Below are 14,387 nucleotides of genomic sequence, written 5' to 3' on the forward strand. Positions count from 1 at the left end.
GCACCACATCTCGTCTTTCATAGTGAAACTATACTCGGCTTAATGAAGACAAGGACATGACACACATTTCACATTTTAAAAAGTTGTGCTGGTCTGTGTCAGATAGTTTCTGGGATATGATGTTATTACAGATGGTGATCATCATCTTCCCTCGTGCACTGATGAATTAATGACCTGTCTGTAATTGAACATGTTCTGAGCACACACTAGATGCTACACGGGCTTTGTCTTTTTCCTCAGAAGCGTAGATTTTCCCACAAAAAGCTTAGAATTCTGACTTACATGGACATAAACATCAATATGCAGGTCATAAGTAGGTCAAGAGCTTTTACAGCTGTCGTGACTAAGTGTGCGTGTGTGTACAGCGACACTCGTATGCCTTCCACACCTGTCCGATGACCGATAACGATGGATCACCGTCTTCTATTAGGCTCTGCGTCAGGCGGCATCACAGCACCCTGTTTATTATTTTCCTGCAACAGCACGTCCTCGGGTGTTCATCCCTTGCTTATAGACACTTTATGGACTCAGTGAAGCAGCTGTCATGGTCCGGAAGATGATCACTTGTGACTGCTCTGACGCATGCTTCAATCGCACACCATTTAAAGCTTGCGTTCAAGACTTGACCTCTTTTTAAGGGTACACGTTGTGGTACTGTAAATTTTATTGTAGATTAATCATAAAATAATCAAAGTCGGTCTTATTCGAGAAGAAAGGTTATTGTGTGATTGTGTAGCGTGTGCAAAGATCAGTCCAAAGGTGAAGCCATTTAACAGGTTGGACAGTGTCGACGAACATGGACGTGTCTCAACTTGGCACAAGCTCCTGAGCTGGTTTATGCTCAAATATGGTCCTAACTGAGACGATGTCATTTCAGAAGTCATTCTTTCTCGCCTGCATTTTGGACAGAGTTAATGACGCAATTTTATTTCATGAGATCATTTTCATTCCTTTAACAGTCCGTGTAAGCAAATATGAAATTGTTTAGGTTTGTTTATGGAAACGCTAACTCGATTTCAGATGAATACCTCGAATTTAAGAATATAATGAAACGATTTAGTCATCAGCTTGGCATGGACAAATGAGATTTTTGCTAGCTTTAGCCAATAATGTTATCAGCATTTTTTTCCTTTAATGCGTGCACATAAAGAGGAGGTGTTTATGTAGAAGACTGGGTTGCCAGATTAGACTGGTTGTGTGTACTTTACTTTTTCATTATTGATTGATTTGTTTTCGGTGGGGAGCACACACACACACACGCTTGCCTCGCACCTCCAGGGTTGGGGCTCGATTCCCACCTCTGTCCTGTGTACGCAGAGCTTGCATGCTCTCCCGGTGCTTCCAGGGTTTCCTCTGGGTACTCTGGTTTCCTGCCCAGTTGGAAGACGTGCGTTGTAGGCTGACTTGGCATCTCTAAATTGTCCGTAGTGTATGAATGGGAGTGTGTGGGATTGTGCCCTGTGATGATTTGGCACCCCGTCCCGGGTGTCCGACCCATCTTATGCCCCAAGTTCCCTGGGATAGGCTTCAGGCTCCCTATGACCCTGTGTTGGATAAACGGCAAAGAAAATGGATGGTTGACTTCACTACAAACTAGAGATGGCACAAGATCACTTTTTTTTTTCTTCTTTTTTTTCTTTCTTCTTTTCCAATTTCAATATTGACGTATGACACCAAATAACCAAAACAATCTGATATTGTTCTCTTTAAAAACTACTAAGCTTTGAAATGTTTGTTTTTTTGTTTGTTTTTTCATTCACTGAAGCACTTATTCTAACATTTTAAACGCTTTCACACAAGATATATTCATTGTAAATTTAATAAAGTGTAAAGCGTAATATAATAAAAATCAATCCTACCAAAAGGAAAAACATTCAAGTCTCGCTTAATGTCCAGAAAGAAATTCCTTTCTGAATCCAATTCCAACCTTTGCCATTTGTTTCAGGATCCGATATCTGGTATGTTTTCTCAGATATCCGATCCGCCATTTTAATTAATTTTTTTATTTATTTTGGCAATGCCGACACTGTGATTAGGATCAGTGCCAATTATGCTACAAACCATTTTGGACTGTAGAAAATTAATTCTAAACTAAATAGCAATCTGCTCATGGTTAAATACTCAAAACCGATTGGATTTACTACATTTGGACATTTGCTACATGATCTGGCAACCCTGATAGTAATTTGTATTAGAAGTAGAATGTTTACTCATACTACACCTTGTAGTTTGAAGCTTTTTTTTTTTTTTAATTTAAGAAATAGCAACCAGAGTTATCCTGTAATGTAATATAATATTAAGGTCAGGAGTGGACAAATTCATGAAAATTTCATGAGCTGGGTCACTGAGCAAGTGAAAGCTCTAATTGGATGGTCAGCCTCTCATGTTTAGGTTGCCTGGAAAATAACGCTACTGGTAACTATCTAAATTAACTCTAAAATGTGGACGCGGAGGTAATTTTATCCCAGTGTATGGCGGGCGAGTTGGCTAGATACTTGAATTAATGCAGACTAACAAAAATGAGTACTCCTTAATTACCCATGTAGCCATAGCATTATTCTGTCCTGATAGCTTTGATTCGGATGTAATGTAAACAAAAGTCTTTGGATAAAACTTTGTCTGTGAGCTATATTTAAACCTGCGCTGAGAGTCAGCAGGGTTGAAACTGATTTGTCCACCTCTTTAGGTAATTTTTTTTTTTTTTTTTAAGTTACATTTTTGTACATCATCGAACCAGCTATCAATTTTTTTTTTTTTAATATTTAAAAGGGGGGGGTGGGTAAGTACATAAAAATATTTACGATCTAGCACACCTAACAAGCTTCCAGGGGTGGATGAATAGAAAACAAGCAGCTGTGGAGTAAAAAATTTATTTATTTATTTATTTATTTATTTATTTATTTATTTTTGTATGAACTGCTTGAGCATTAACCAACTGAGCCAGCAGGTTCAATCGGCTCGTTCATTCCTCCGTTTGTCCGTTCCTCCGCAGTGTCTGATCATCGGCGGAGGCCCCTGCGGGTTGCGTACAGCTATAGAGTTAGCTCTCCTCGGCGCCAAAGTGGTGGTGATCGAGAAGAGGGACTCGTTCTCCAGGAACAACGTTCTCCATCTTTGGCCTTACACCATCCACGACCTCAGGAACCTCGGCGCTAAGAAGTTCTACGGCAAGTTCTGCGCCGGAGCCATAGACCATATCAGTAAGTGTAAACTGTACATGTGTAATTAGATATACGTTTCGAAGAATGTACAATTCGAAATAGTGTGTTGCATAAATACCCCCCCCCCCTTTCATTACGCACCATTTTGTGGGGGTTCATCACAAAAAAGCCAACTTTCTCATGATAATTTGTCTTAATTTTTTGCGCTTTTTTTTAACCAGAGTTGGTGCTGTATTATATTAATTTATAGTATTTATTCATATTGTATTCCCCTCATTTTTTCTTTCTAACATTGAGTTTGTATGGCCTGTGTGTGACTGGCTCTTTTGCCCTCATGTACCCCCACCCCCCCAATAACCAAAGAAGATGCAAAAATATCATGTCTCTGCCAGACAATAATGCAAATCTGTCGGTTTCTCAAGCAGCTTGTGCCTATTCAGAAAGTATTCGTAGTCTGGTAATACTCCGGCGACATCCTCCGCTTTTCGCATCTTAAAAATAATGAGTCAGCAGACAGCCACGCCCACCTCTGAGCCGTTAATACGTTTATGGTTTCTTAGAGTATTATCTCAGGTTTTCTGCTGGACATTCATCAGCTGATGTTGACGTGACGTGGGGTTTATTAGGTGTGTTGTTTTTTGTACGTTTAGGTATTCGTCAGCTGCAGCTGATCCTGCTGAAGGTGAGTCTCATCGTCGGGGTGGAGGTGCACCTCAACGTCGAGTTCCTCAAACTCCGGGAGCCGCCTGAAGAGCAGGGAAATGACGGTGAGCATGATCTAGCCGGCCAATCAGCATTCCTGTCCAAACATAGGCCATGTGGCCAAAAGTTTGTGGATGCCGGAGCTCTGTGCAGGACACTAAAGGATTCTCAAAGCCAAGGAACATTTGGAAAAACTCAAAACATGTCACAGGAACATAGTGTGGGTGGTTAATGGTGATACTGAGAAGGTTTTCACGTCATTGCCACTCAGCGCTTGCATAGCGTTAGATAAGTTTACAGCTCCGCTATATATAGACCGTGCACCATCAGGTTTGTGCGGAACCTCTACCTACGTAGCCTTAGAACTATAGAGGTCAGGCATTTCTGCTTTTCATACTGTCATTTATACGAGCATGGTGTTTCTGTGTATGTGTTGCAGGTCCTGGATGGAGAGCAGAAATGCATCCCGCTAGTCACGCCATCTCCGACTACGAGTTCGATGTGTTAATAGGAGCGGACGGACGGAGAAGCACGCTAGACGGTGAGCGACACGCGCTCATGCTCACTCAGTAAGACTTCCATCATGTGAGTTTAAGCACCATTAGCCTCCAGCATGGATTTCCTGACCAGTCGAAAGTCCTTATGAGCCTCTCCTGCCACTGGAATCTAACAGGTCTAGGTGAAGTTACTAGGAATAAAGATTACACGCCCTCTCTCCTTAGTCATATCAGAGCGCAAGCGGTGTACAGTTAATACAGTCTGCTTAAAATAGAATAAAGTCATCAGCAGAACTTGACAGTTAAATCTATATTTACTGTTCTCAACTAAATTAACCCTGTGTGCTGAGAAATACAGAAAGTACAGTAGTTCTGTGCTGTTTAGGTAGATATTTAGGCCGTCTCTAAATATACAAAGCCTTTCTAGTTCATATGCGTTTCCTACCGAGCTAAAATTAGATCTACGCGTAGACGAGTTTCCTGTTTGTGGACAGTTTCCAGAACGGTCCAAGAACCACCAAATGAGACCTTCGGATTGTAAGGTTTTCTCGTTTGATCAAGTGGGCGCTTAGAGAAATGTGAAGTCGCATCAGTTTGCTAACAGTTTCTCACCTCATAAACATTTAGTGCCTATTCTGGAAATTTGAGAAGGTCACTTCTGGAGCAAGTGAGCAATTCATCTCCTCTGATAGAAGGAGAAACTGCCGAACAAGCGGAAGATGCTGAAACTGTTGCGCTCCAAGCTGGATGGACGTGTGGAGACGCCAGGGATAAGATTATGACCGAGATAAGATTCACTTAACTGTAGAGTTCATGAATGTAATCGATTTGTTAATTATTCCTAGTGGAAAGAAAAACGCCCTTTTACATGCAACGGTAATAGTCGAGATATGGCTTGTCTAAGACGTGTAAATGACGGGAAAAAAAAAATATGACCTGTTGTCATCGTACACCTCCTTGCAATTTGCCAACGATTGCCAGTCTTTTGTATTATAGAATGGCACATACTTCTTATCCATTTATAGTTACGTTTAACGTTGTGGAACGTCCGTGAAACAATTGAGTTCCTGTCCACAGCCTGTCTTTCTCTCTCTCTCGAAGACAGACAAACACAGCTCGACTTGTTGCCGAGAACCTGGAAACCTTTCTGTCCGTTAACTGATGTTACAAAGCACCGTTTATTTGGAGTGTCCACCATGTATGTTGTTACTATAGAAAGAATAATGTATAAGAAGAGACCATTAAAGGCAATCAAATTGTTAAGCACACACTTCAGATAACAATTTAAATGAGATGACACACATACTTTGTCATGATCTGGGATACTGATGGTGGGTATCGGATCAGTGCCACGTCTGATGTGTCTGGCTACTTCACTCACCAGAGTCGATGGCAGTCTGATATTTAAAGGTCACCATCAGTAGGCTGATGGTGACCTGTAATTAAGCACCTTTAAAGCATCCTGGTTTAGTCTTTAACTCTCCCACCCTCTCAGCCAGAGCCATATCTCCCTGTAGCTCTCGCCTGGTTTTCCACTGGCGCTAAGCAGGGTTGAGCCTGGCCAGTACCTGGATGGGAAACTTCCTGGGGAAAAGGTTGCTGCTGGAAGTGGTATTCGTGAGGACAGCAGGTGGGGCTCACAGGTGTGGTCTGTGTGGGGCCCCAGTATAGTGACGAGGACACTACTGTAAAAACAGCACTGTCTTTTGGATGAGACATTAAACCGAGGTCCTGACTCTCTGGTCATTTAAAAAAAAAAAAAAAAAAAAAAAATCCCATTGGCCCTCTAATAATCTCCATCTCTGAATTGGATAGATCACTCTCTCTTCTGTCCACTAGTAGCTGGTGTGTGGTGGGCGTCTGCCGCACTACGGCTGTCGTCACATCATCCAGGTGGATGCTACACACTAGTGGTGGTTAAGGAGACCCCCACCCCCCATACTATGTAAATGGCTTTGAGTGTCTAGAAAGGTGCTGTATAAATGGAACACTACCTAACTAACTAAATCCCACTCGGTAGGGAAGGAACGCGAGTGGCGTAAGTGTCTCTGAAGCCTCGCTGTCGACACGTGAAACTTCTGAACTGTGCTGAAAATATCAGTTTTAATATTTAATCTTGTGGCCGAATGCATGTTTTTTTTTTTCTTGTTTTTATAGCTACATGCCAAAAAATATAAATTGTTGAAATGAAATGCGTTTTAGAGTTTAAAATAATTTCTGATGATGGTTTTTATATTATATTATATGATTTTTTCATTCAAAAATTTTCACAAGCATTTTAACATATTAAAGGTGCATTAGGTAAGATTATTCTCAAAGATAAGGTCTCTAATGGTTAGGTGGGTTTGACATTTAAATAATCGCCACCCATGTTTATGAAGCTCCACCCCCAGGATCTACCATAGTGTCTATAAAATGATTGACAGGAGGCGCATCCAAACGCATGCTAGCATTCCTGACGGGAAGTCCGTTTTCCAAACAGGTTTTCTCAGCGACTTGGTGCACTTTTGCTAAGGCTACGACGTAATCTATAGTCGTTGTTTTTATTATGTTCTACAGGTTATATGTACAAGTAAGGAATAAAAGAAATGAACTGATAAGGAAATCGTATAGGAAATAATTTGTTAAAGGTCTTTCTTTTTCTTTTTTTTTATTTCTCTCCTCTTCATGATTCCTTCCCCTTCTCTCTCCTGTTCCTTTTTCTGCATCATCCTGGCTCCAGGTTTCAGAAGGAAGGAGTTTCGAGGCAAGCTGGCCATCGCCATCACGGCCAACTTTGTGAACCGCAACACCACAGCGGAGGCGAAAGTGGAGGAGATCAGCGGTGTGGCCTTCATCTTCAACCAGAAGTTCTTCCTGGAGCTTAAGGACGAAACGGGCGAGTTCACATCCTTTCAAAAGCTCGCGGCTTTCGTTCTGTCCTGTTCGTCAGCTCGCGTGTCCTGCACATACAAATAAATCATTTATGTACTACACGATGGGATTTCAGCAACTACTCTCAACTGAATTCATCGTAGTTATAAACAGACTTATGAATTATTATCTGAAGCACTTGAATTGATCTTAATTTCTTGTAATTGAATGATGTATCTCCTATCCTAATGAATCATTCAAGTCTGCTGTCTTGTGGGGTTTTTTTTTTTTTTTAATAGTACAGACACCCAAGTGATAATTAGATGGGAAATTCTCTAGTGCTAAATTCAGGATTATGAGTCAAGATGGCTGCATTCTTCCCTTCAGTTTATATCCCACAGTATTAAACCATTCTCCATGAAGAGACACAGTAAAGTTTCTTTCTTTCGTTTTACACAGGGATTGATTTGGAGAATATTGTATACTACAAGGACAACACTCACTACTTTGTCATGACCGCGAAGAAGCAGAGTTTGCTGGATAAAGGTGTTATTATTCACGTAAGTGCAGGTTTTAATTGAGACTGCAGTTGTTGTACAGAATACATACAGCAGCTTCATTCTGCAAAGTGTCTGTGTGCGTGTGTGTTTCTGGTTTGTACGGGATTGGAGTATTGGGACTCGCTGCTTCTCTGGCCACACTTTATTACTCTCCCCTCAGGGACGAATCGCTCACTACAGCAGTGTGTGTGTAAATCTGGCCCAAGGTTTCTCATGTCAGTGGGACGATTTGCTCACTGAGGGGATTAGAAGGTGATGAGGATGTTCCTTTATTGACTGAAACTCTATCTGGAAGTCCAATGAAGTCCATCTGCTGTGCTTTTCCATACACACATGATGATCTACAGTTAGGAGAGCCCAATATGGAAAACACATTACTGTATCACATTACTAGAAGACATTTCCGGGATGGACAAGATGTATTTTTTGCAGAGACGTTGCTAACGATTCTAGCAACAATAAATCTAATGGATGTGTTGCGAATAGAGTTAAAGCTTTTACTATTTTTAATACTATTAGCACACATTTTAATCTACTTTCAGGAAATCATGTGGACAGCAATATGTTCAATAAATTGTTTTTCAAAAGCCCCTAGTTTGTTTCTTCTTCTGTTTCTCCTGCTTATTACTGCTGTATATTCTCAGTCGTCACTTTCATCTTACTATTCTGCTAGATCATCTTCATCTTCCTATTCTGATAGATCTTCTTCATCCTCTTATTCTGCTGGATCTTCTCCATCTTCCTATTCTGATGGATCTTCTCCATCTTCCTATTCTGATGGATCTTCTCCATCTTCCTATTCTGATGGATCTTCTCCATCTTCCTATTCTGATGGATCTTCTCCATCTTCCTATTCTGATGGATCTTCTCCATCTTCCTATTCTGATGGATCTTCTCCATCTTCCTATTCTGATAGATCTTCTCCATCTTCCTATTCTGATGGATCTTCTCCATCTTCCTATTCTGATAGATCTTCTTCATGTTCACACTCATTACTAATGATACAACGGTAGTAGAAAAGATTCATTTGCTGATCCCTCGCAGAGGCTTTAATGGTAAATGATCTTCCAGGAAGTTTCACAACTGATTGCATTTTTGTTTGTTACATAAATAACAATTCCAACCCACAACCTTTTTGATGAATAGTCTGACCACATAATTTAACATAATTCATAGGGAATAAAAATATGTTCAAGGTATTGTCTTTAAGCCAATCCCTTTCATTGTGCCTTTTTTGACTGCCCCCCCTCCCCCCCTCCCCGATCAGGATTACATTGAGACAGAACGACTCCTGCACAGTGACAACGTCAATCAGGAGGCTCTGCTCTCCTACGCCCGGGAGGCGGCTGACTTCGGCACCAACTACCAGCTGCCATCTCTGGACTACGCCATGAACCACTACGGACAGCCTGACGTAGCCATGTTCGACTTCACCTGCATGTATGCGTCGGAAAACGCTGCACTCATAAGGGAGAAGAACGGACACCAGCTGCTGGTAGCTCTGGTTGGAGATAGCCTTCTGGAGGTGCAAGGATAAAATGATTGACTTTAGTTTGGCCAAATAACATCTCCAAATGTAGTCGATTAGCGGAGATCCACTAAAACTTGCATTAAAACTATGAGGTTAATGTATCTAACAAGTAATGGAAGCTTAGCATTGTTCCAATTACATGTATAACTCATCACACAGGCATCTTAAACGGACTCGTTTGTCATTTCTGAAGTGTTTTATTCCTCTTTATACCACAAGTCACATGTTTTATCAATTTATAGTTGCGCTTAATGCTGTGGAATGTCCATTAAACAAACTCCTGCCATGAGGCATATTTCTTTTTTTTATATTGCTTATATGAAATATTTGTTGTATTGTCTGTCCCTCAGCCCTTTTGGCCCATGGGGACAGGATGTGCTCGAGGTTTCCTAGCTGCTTTTGACACTGTGTGGATGGTGCAGGGTTGGACTCAGGGCAAAGCTCCTCTGGAGCTGCTGTCCGAGAGGTCAGTTTAACCCCCCTGATACTTTTGTAGGATTCGAAATTAATTCAAATCTTCGATATAGTCCAAGTCTTATGCACTGGCAATTTGCCTTGTGTTCAAGTTAGTTGGTAACCGGACCTAGCAAAACTCACCAACCATTAAGAGTTTAAAAGAAAACCTTCAATCCAGCCTTCATCATGTTTTTAAGCATTCTTGGGAAGTACTGTATAAAATCTCAGCTCTGTACACATCCTCATCCCATGTTTGAGTCGATGGTAACAAAGATGTTCATGGTGTTGTACGTGATAGGGAGAGCATCTACAGGCTGCTGCCTCAAACCACAGCAGAAAACATCAGTAAGAACTTTGAGCAGTACACCATCGATCCTGCAACTCGCTACCCCAACCTCAACTCCACCTGTGTCCGACCGCACCAGGTGCCTCTTACACTAACCAACCCACCATTCAATACATTGCTAACAAAATCTTACCATGTTTGTGTCAGTTGCGTGTCTCTTCATTCTACTAACTCAATCTCTGCATCAGGTTCAGCATCTGTACATCAACGGCGAGCAGAACTCGTGTTCACTGGAGCGAAGTGGACCTACACGCAGGTCTGTCAGTATCTCCAGGAAAGGTGAGACGGGTTATTCAAATTAAGCACCACAACAGACAAGTTTTGGGGAGGTTTTTGTTTTTTTAATGGCACTTATTTATTCCACACACCGGACAGCTTCCATTGAATTCCAGGAATGCATGGAATTGCAGAGATGGACAAATCATAGATTCATTAGCTTGCTCCTGGAAACATACAGGCTAACGGAATTTAACCCGGAATATTACGAGCCATTTGTTCCATTATTCTATAAATGCTCAAATTCTTGGGGAATATTCTGTGTAGTCCTAATCCTCATCCTCTCCTTATTTTCGCCCCAGCGTGCTGATAGTGGTGGTGTTGTGGAACAGTTTTGTGCTGCGCTGTTTGGTTTCCATCTGGTCAGTCACTGTCAGTCACCTTTTATTTCCTGATTCATTAAAAAAAAAAAAAGTCTGTACAGGTTAATTATAATTGAATTAGTCTAAATGATTCCTAATGATGACCCAGAATGACCGTTGGCTGATGTGTGTAGTGCAGCAGATGGCAAGTAGGACATGTGTAATGCTATTAATGTGTCGCTGTGTAAAATATATGACTCATCTGGAACCTGTTATTTTTAAACATGCGTTTCAAGTAAAAATGCGCTTTAAAAGTCAATAGTGTTTTTCTCTGATCAGTGGACTGAAGGGGAAAAAATCTGCTTTCTCGAAAGCCTTCTCACGAACACTTAGGCAAGGCGGGTTTATTTATACAGCTCATTTAATACACAAAGGCATTTCAGACTGCTTTGCATAAATAAATGCAACGTGCATTAGGAGGAATTTAAACACAAAGTGACATGATAAAATTAGAAAATAAGCAGAATATCTCGAGTCAGTTTTATTCCAGACTTTTCCAGTGAGGAAGAAGCGAAACCTCTAACATAAGCAGTCCTTGCAGATTTTCTGTCCAATCAAATGCTCTCTCGAAGCTGGTGTCCCACCCCCAATGTTGCCAAAGTTGCTGCTGTTAAGCGAGAGAAATCATATCAGTAAGCATGGGTTGTAAATGCGTCCTTGCTGTTTGAACGTGTGTGTTTTATTCAACTAGAAGTCTGTTGAGAAGGAAACGGCTTGAATTCATTCACTTTTTCAATCGGTTCTAAACAAAAAAGCCGGCTTAGAGGTAAGCTAAATGCTATTGACCATTTAAAAAGAGGGAGGAGCCACTTGATATGTCCTGCCCTGACTTTCTGTTACACTGGAAATTAGATCAGCACATCAAATAATGTGCAGGAAATTCAAGGCACTTTACGGGGTCTTTTAAAGCATAAATAAGAAATTTAAAAACACATTGGGGGGGAAAAATCTTGAACAAAGGGATGCTTTAAAACTTGCATGGTTAAATAAAGACTGGGGGTTGGTGGGTTGCAGTGCTACAAAATGAAAGTGTAAGAGTTCAGTTGCAGGCACCCAAAAAAAGAGAAATGTTTTTAATTATGACAACACACTACCAAGCAAAGAGGAGTTGTTAAACCCCAAGCCTGCTTGTCCCAGGTGACTGGGCGAGAGATTTGTCCATCTCTGCTCTAAGCATACAAAAAATACCGAAAGTCGCATATCCCGTAGAGAGTTACGTAGAGCACGTGTGTCTTGCCACGTCTCTCAGCACTGGCAGCGTTCGCATGGCGTGCTGGCAGAGCCACATTCATATCTCTCTTCCTAACTGAATTCTCATGTTGAAGTAGCTCGTAGTGTGGCAGTGTGGAAATGAATAATAGCTTTTTTACAATTCCACACCCCGTGCTGAAATTTTCCTGGACGTCACTTTGGCATGCACACATGCTTACCTGTAGTGGTTTGAAATCCATGTGATTTAAAAAAAAAAAAAAAAAAAAAAAAAAAAAAATTGTCTGCATTAGTGAGCCTTGTTAAACTCTAGTGCTTTTCTGAATAAATTGAGCTTGTGTGTGTGTGTGCGTGTGTGTGTGTGCGCGCCTATAAAGAGTACAACTTTTATGAGCGAGAATTTAAGTACTGTGGTTAAAGTTAGGGGTGGGTGTAGGCATAGCAATATTTAGCAAGTCAGTGCTCATAATTATAGTAAAAGGTGCATGTGTGTGTGGTCAGAATCGGAGGTGCGGCCCAGCCGCTTGTTGCTGTGGTGTCAGAAGCAGACGCAGGGCTACAGAGGAGTAAATGTTACTGACCTCACGACATCCTGGAGGAGCGGCCTCGCCCTGTGTGCTCTCATCCACCACCAACGCCCAGACCTCATGTGAGAGACAAACACACACACACACACACATGCGCACAAATACAATTAACAGTGAGGAACAGAAATTCATGTACATGCATACTTATCTCTCATTCGAATGCTTTCAGTAAGCACTTTATCTTGGTCAAGGTCACACTGGAACCGGAGTTTATCCCAGGAATGCTGAGTGCTGGGTGTGAGGCAGGAATACACCCTGAATGGGATGCCAGTCAATGCCCACACACACACGCATTTACACATCGGGGCGATTTATCCTTTCTAGTCCATCTCCTAGCATGTTTTTGGGGAGGTGGGAGGAAAGCAGAGAACCTGGAAGACACCTACTTGGACACAGGGAGAACATGTCGAATTCCTTTTAAAACTTACTTGAAAAGTAGTCAAAATAGTTTGCATTTGAATATATTTAACCAGAGAAAACGCAACATGCTGCTACCACCACTATAAAATGGTGATAACATGGGATGAATAATATGCGTTATTAACTCAAATGTTTAGGAAAGTTGACAAAATGCCTTTATATACTGTATGAAAATTCTAACAAGTTATATTTAAAGAGTGAATTTCGTTCTGACTGATGCACCACTGATCTGTTAGCTGTTGGAGGTTTCTTACATTTTGTCAATTTTTTTTATTTTTAAGCAACTAGCCCTCACATGCAAGAGAAAATGCATGGAAACAGTCTATTTAAAAGTACGTGCGCCTAACTACTAGTACATGGACTTTTGTTTCTATGGAGTGTGCAAGGACGCTTGCGTCATCGTCATGGCAGTGGTTTGTGCCCCGGTCAGATTAGGTCAGAGTTTGTTGGAAAATCATACCACACTGCTCGGACATTAAACGAACTAATGTGAGATGCCGATCGAATATGTTCAGTCAGTGCAAACTAACACCAGCAGACACCGACAGGGTTAACACACTGATCGAACAAAAACCTGACAAACACGTCTGTTGCCGTTGGTCGGAGTTTGTGCCGTGTGAACCGGGCTTAAGAGATCAAAACAAGAAGAGCTTGTGTTAACACATGCCTCCCAACAATACCACCAGACAAAATGCGAGTGAAAAATTAGAGTTTTCATGTTGTCAGAAATGAACGGTTTGTGCAGCTGTTTAAGTATTGTCTTATGCTTTCTATTAACAAACAGGGCTGGTTGGTGGCAACTAGGACATGGGTACCTGTACTTAAAGTGGAATAAGGCCTTTATGTCCTGTCTTTTTTCCACTTCCTCTCCCTGTCTCTCTCTCTCTCTCTTTCTCCCGCTTACTCATCTCAGCGATTTTGATTCTCTGAATGAGGTGGACAGCGCCAAGAACAACCAGCTCGCGTTTGAGGTGGCCGAGAGAGCGTTCGGCATCCAGCCGCTCATCACGGGGAAGGAAATGGCGGCTGAGCAGGAGCCCGACAAACTCGTCATGGTGCTCTACCTGTCCAAGTTCTACGAAATGTTCCGCAACTCCTCCCTACCTGCCTCAGGTGGGATTGCGTCTGCGATCTCCAGAAGCTTGAAATGTCTAGAAATGGGTTTAATACATGCATACAGTGCTGTGCAAAAGTTTAGGCACTTGCAAAGAAATGCTGTAGAGCAAAGATGCCTTCAAATTAATGAAATTAAATGTGTCTACATTTTTTTTTTTTAAATACCGTAAAGAGCAGTAAACTGTAGCAAATGAAACAAAGTTGATATTTTGTATGGGGGGGAGACAAAATATATTAGTCTGCAGTACAAGTTGTGCAGTTTTCTAAGGATATTATCTGGTAAGTTTTATTGAGCATCCTGCAGAATCAGA

General features: G+C 41.4%; 1 protein-coding gene across 9 annotated transcripts in view; it reads left to right on the forward strand.

The window, feature by feature from the left end:
* The window catches only part of mical2b (microtubule associated monooxygenase, calponin and LIM domain containing 2b), a 66,079-nt gene that overhangs the window by 17,432 nt on the left and 34,260 nt on the right, over positions 1-14,387 (forward strand). For all 9 annotated transcript variants that reach the window (XM_017474781.3, XM_017474782.3, XM_017474783.3 and 6 more), the window contains exons 3-13: positions 2,993-3,200; positions 3,812-3,928; positions 4,303-4,404; positions 7,083-7,238; positions 7,673-7,773; positions 9,041-9,298; positions 9,655-9,770; positions 10,059-10,185; positions 10,295-10,385; positions 12,455-12,602; positions 13,874-14,073. In XM_017474781.3, coding sequence (XP_017330270.2) covers positions 2,993-3,200; positions 3,812-3,928; positions 4,303-4,404; positions 7,083-7,238; positions 7,673-7,773; positions 9,041-9,298; positions 9,655-9,770; positions 10,059-10,185; positions 10,295-10,385; positions 12,455-12,602; positions 13,874-14,073 — 1,624 coding nt within the window. The remainder of the gene's footprint in view (positions 1-2,992; positions 3,201-3,811; positions 3,929-4,302; positions 4,405-7,082; positions 7,239-7,672; positions 7,774-9,040; positions 9,299-9,654; positions 9,771-10,058; positions 10,186-10,294; positions 10,386-12,454; positions 12,603-13,873; positions 14,074-14,387) is intronic.

This window comes from Ictalurus punctatus, chromosome 8, assembly GCF_001660625.3.
Source record: "Ictalurus punctatus breed USDA103 chromosome 8, Coco_2.0, whole genome shotgun sequence".
Lineage (NCBI taxonomy): Eukaryota > Metazoa > Chordata > Actinopteri > Siluriformes > Ictaluridae > Ictalurus > Ictalurus punctatus.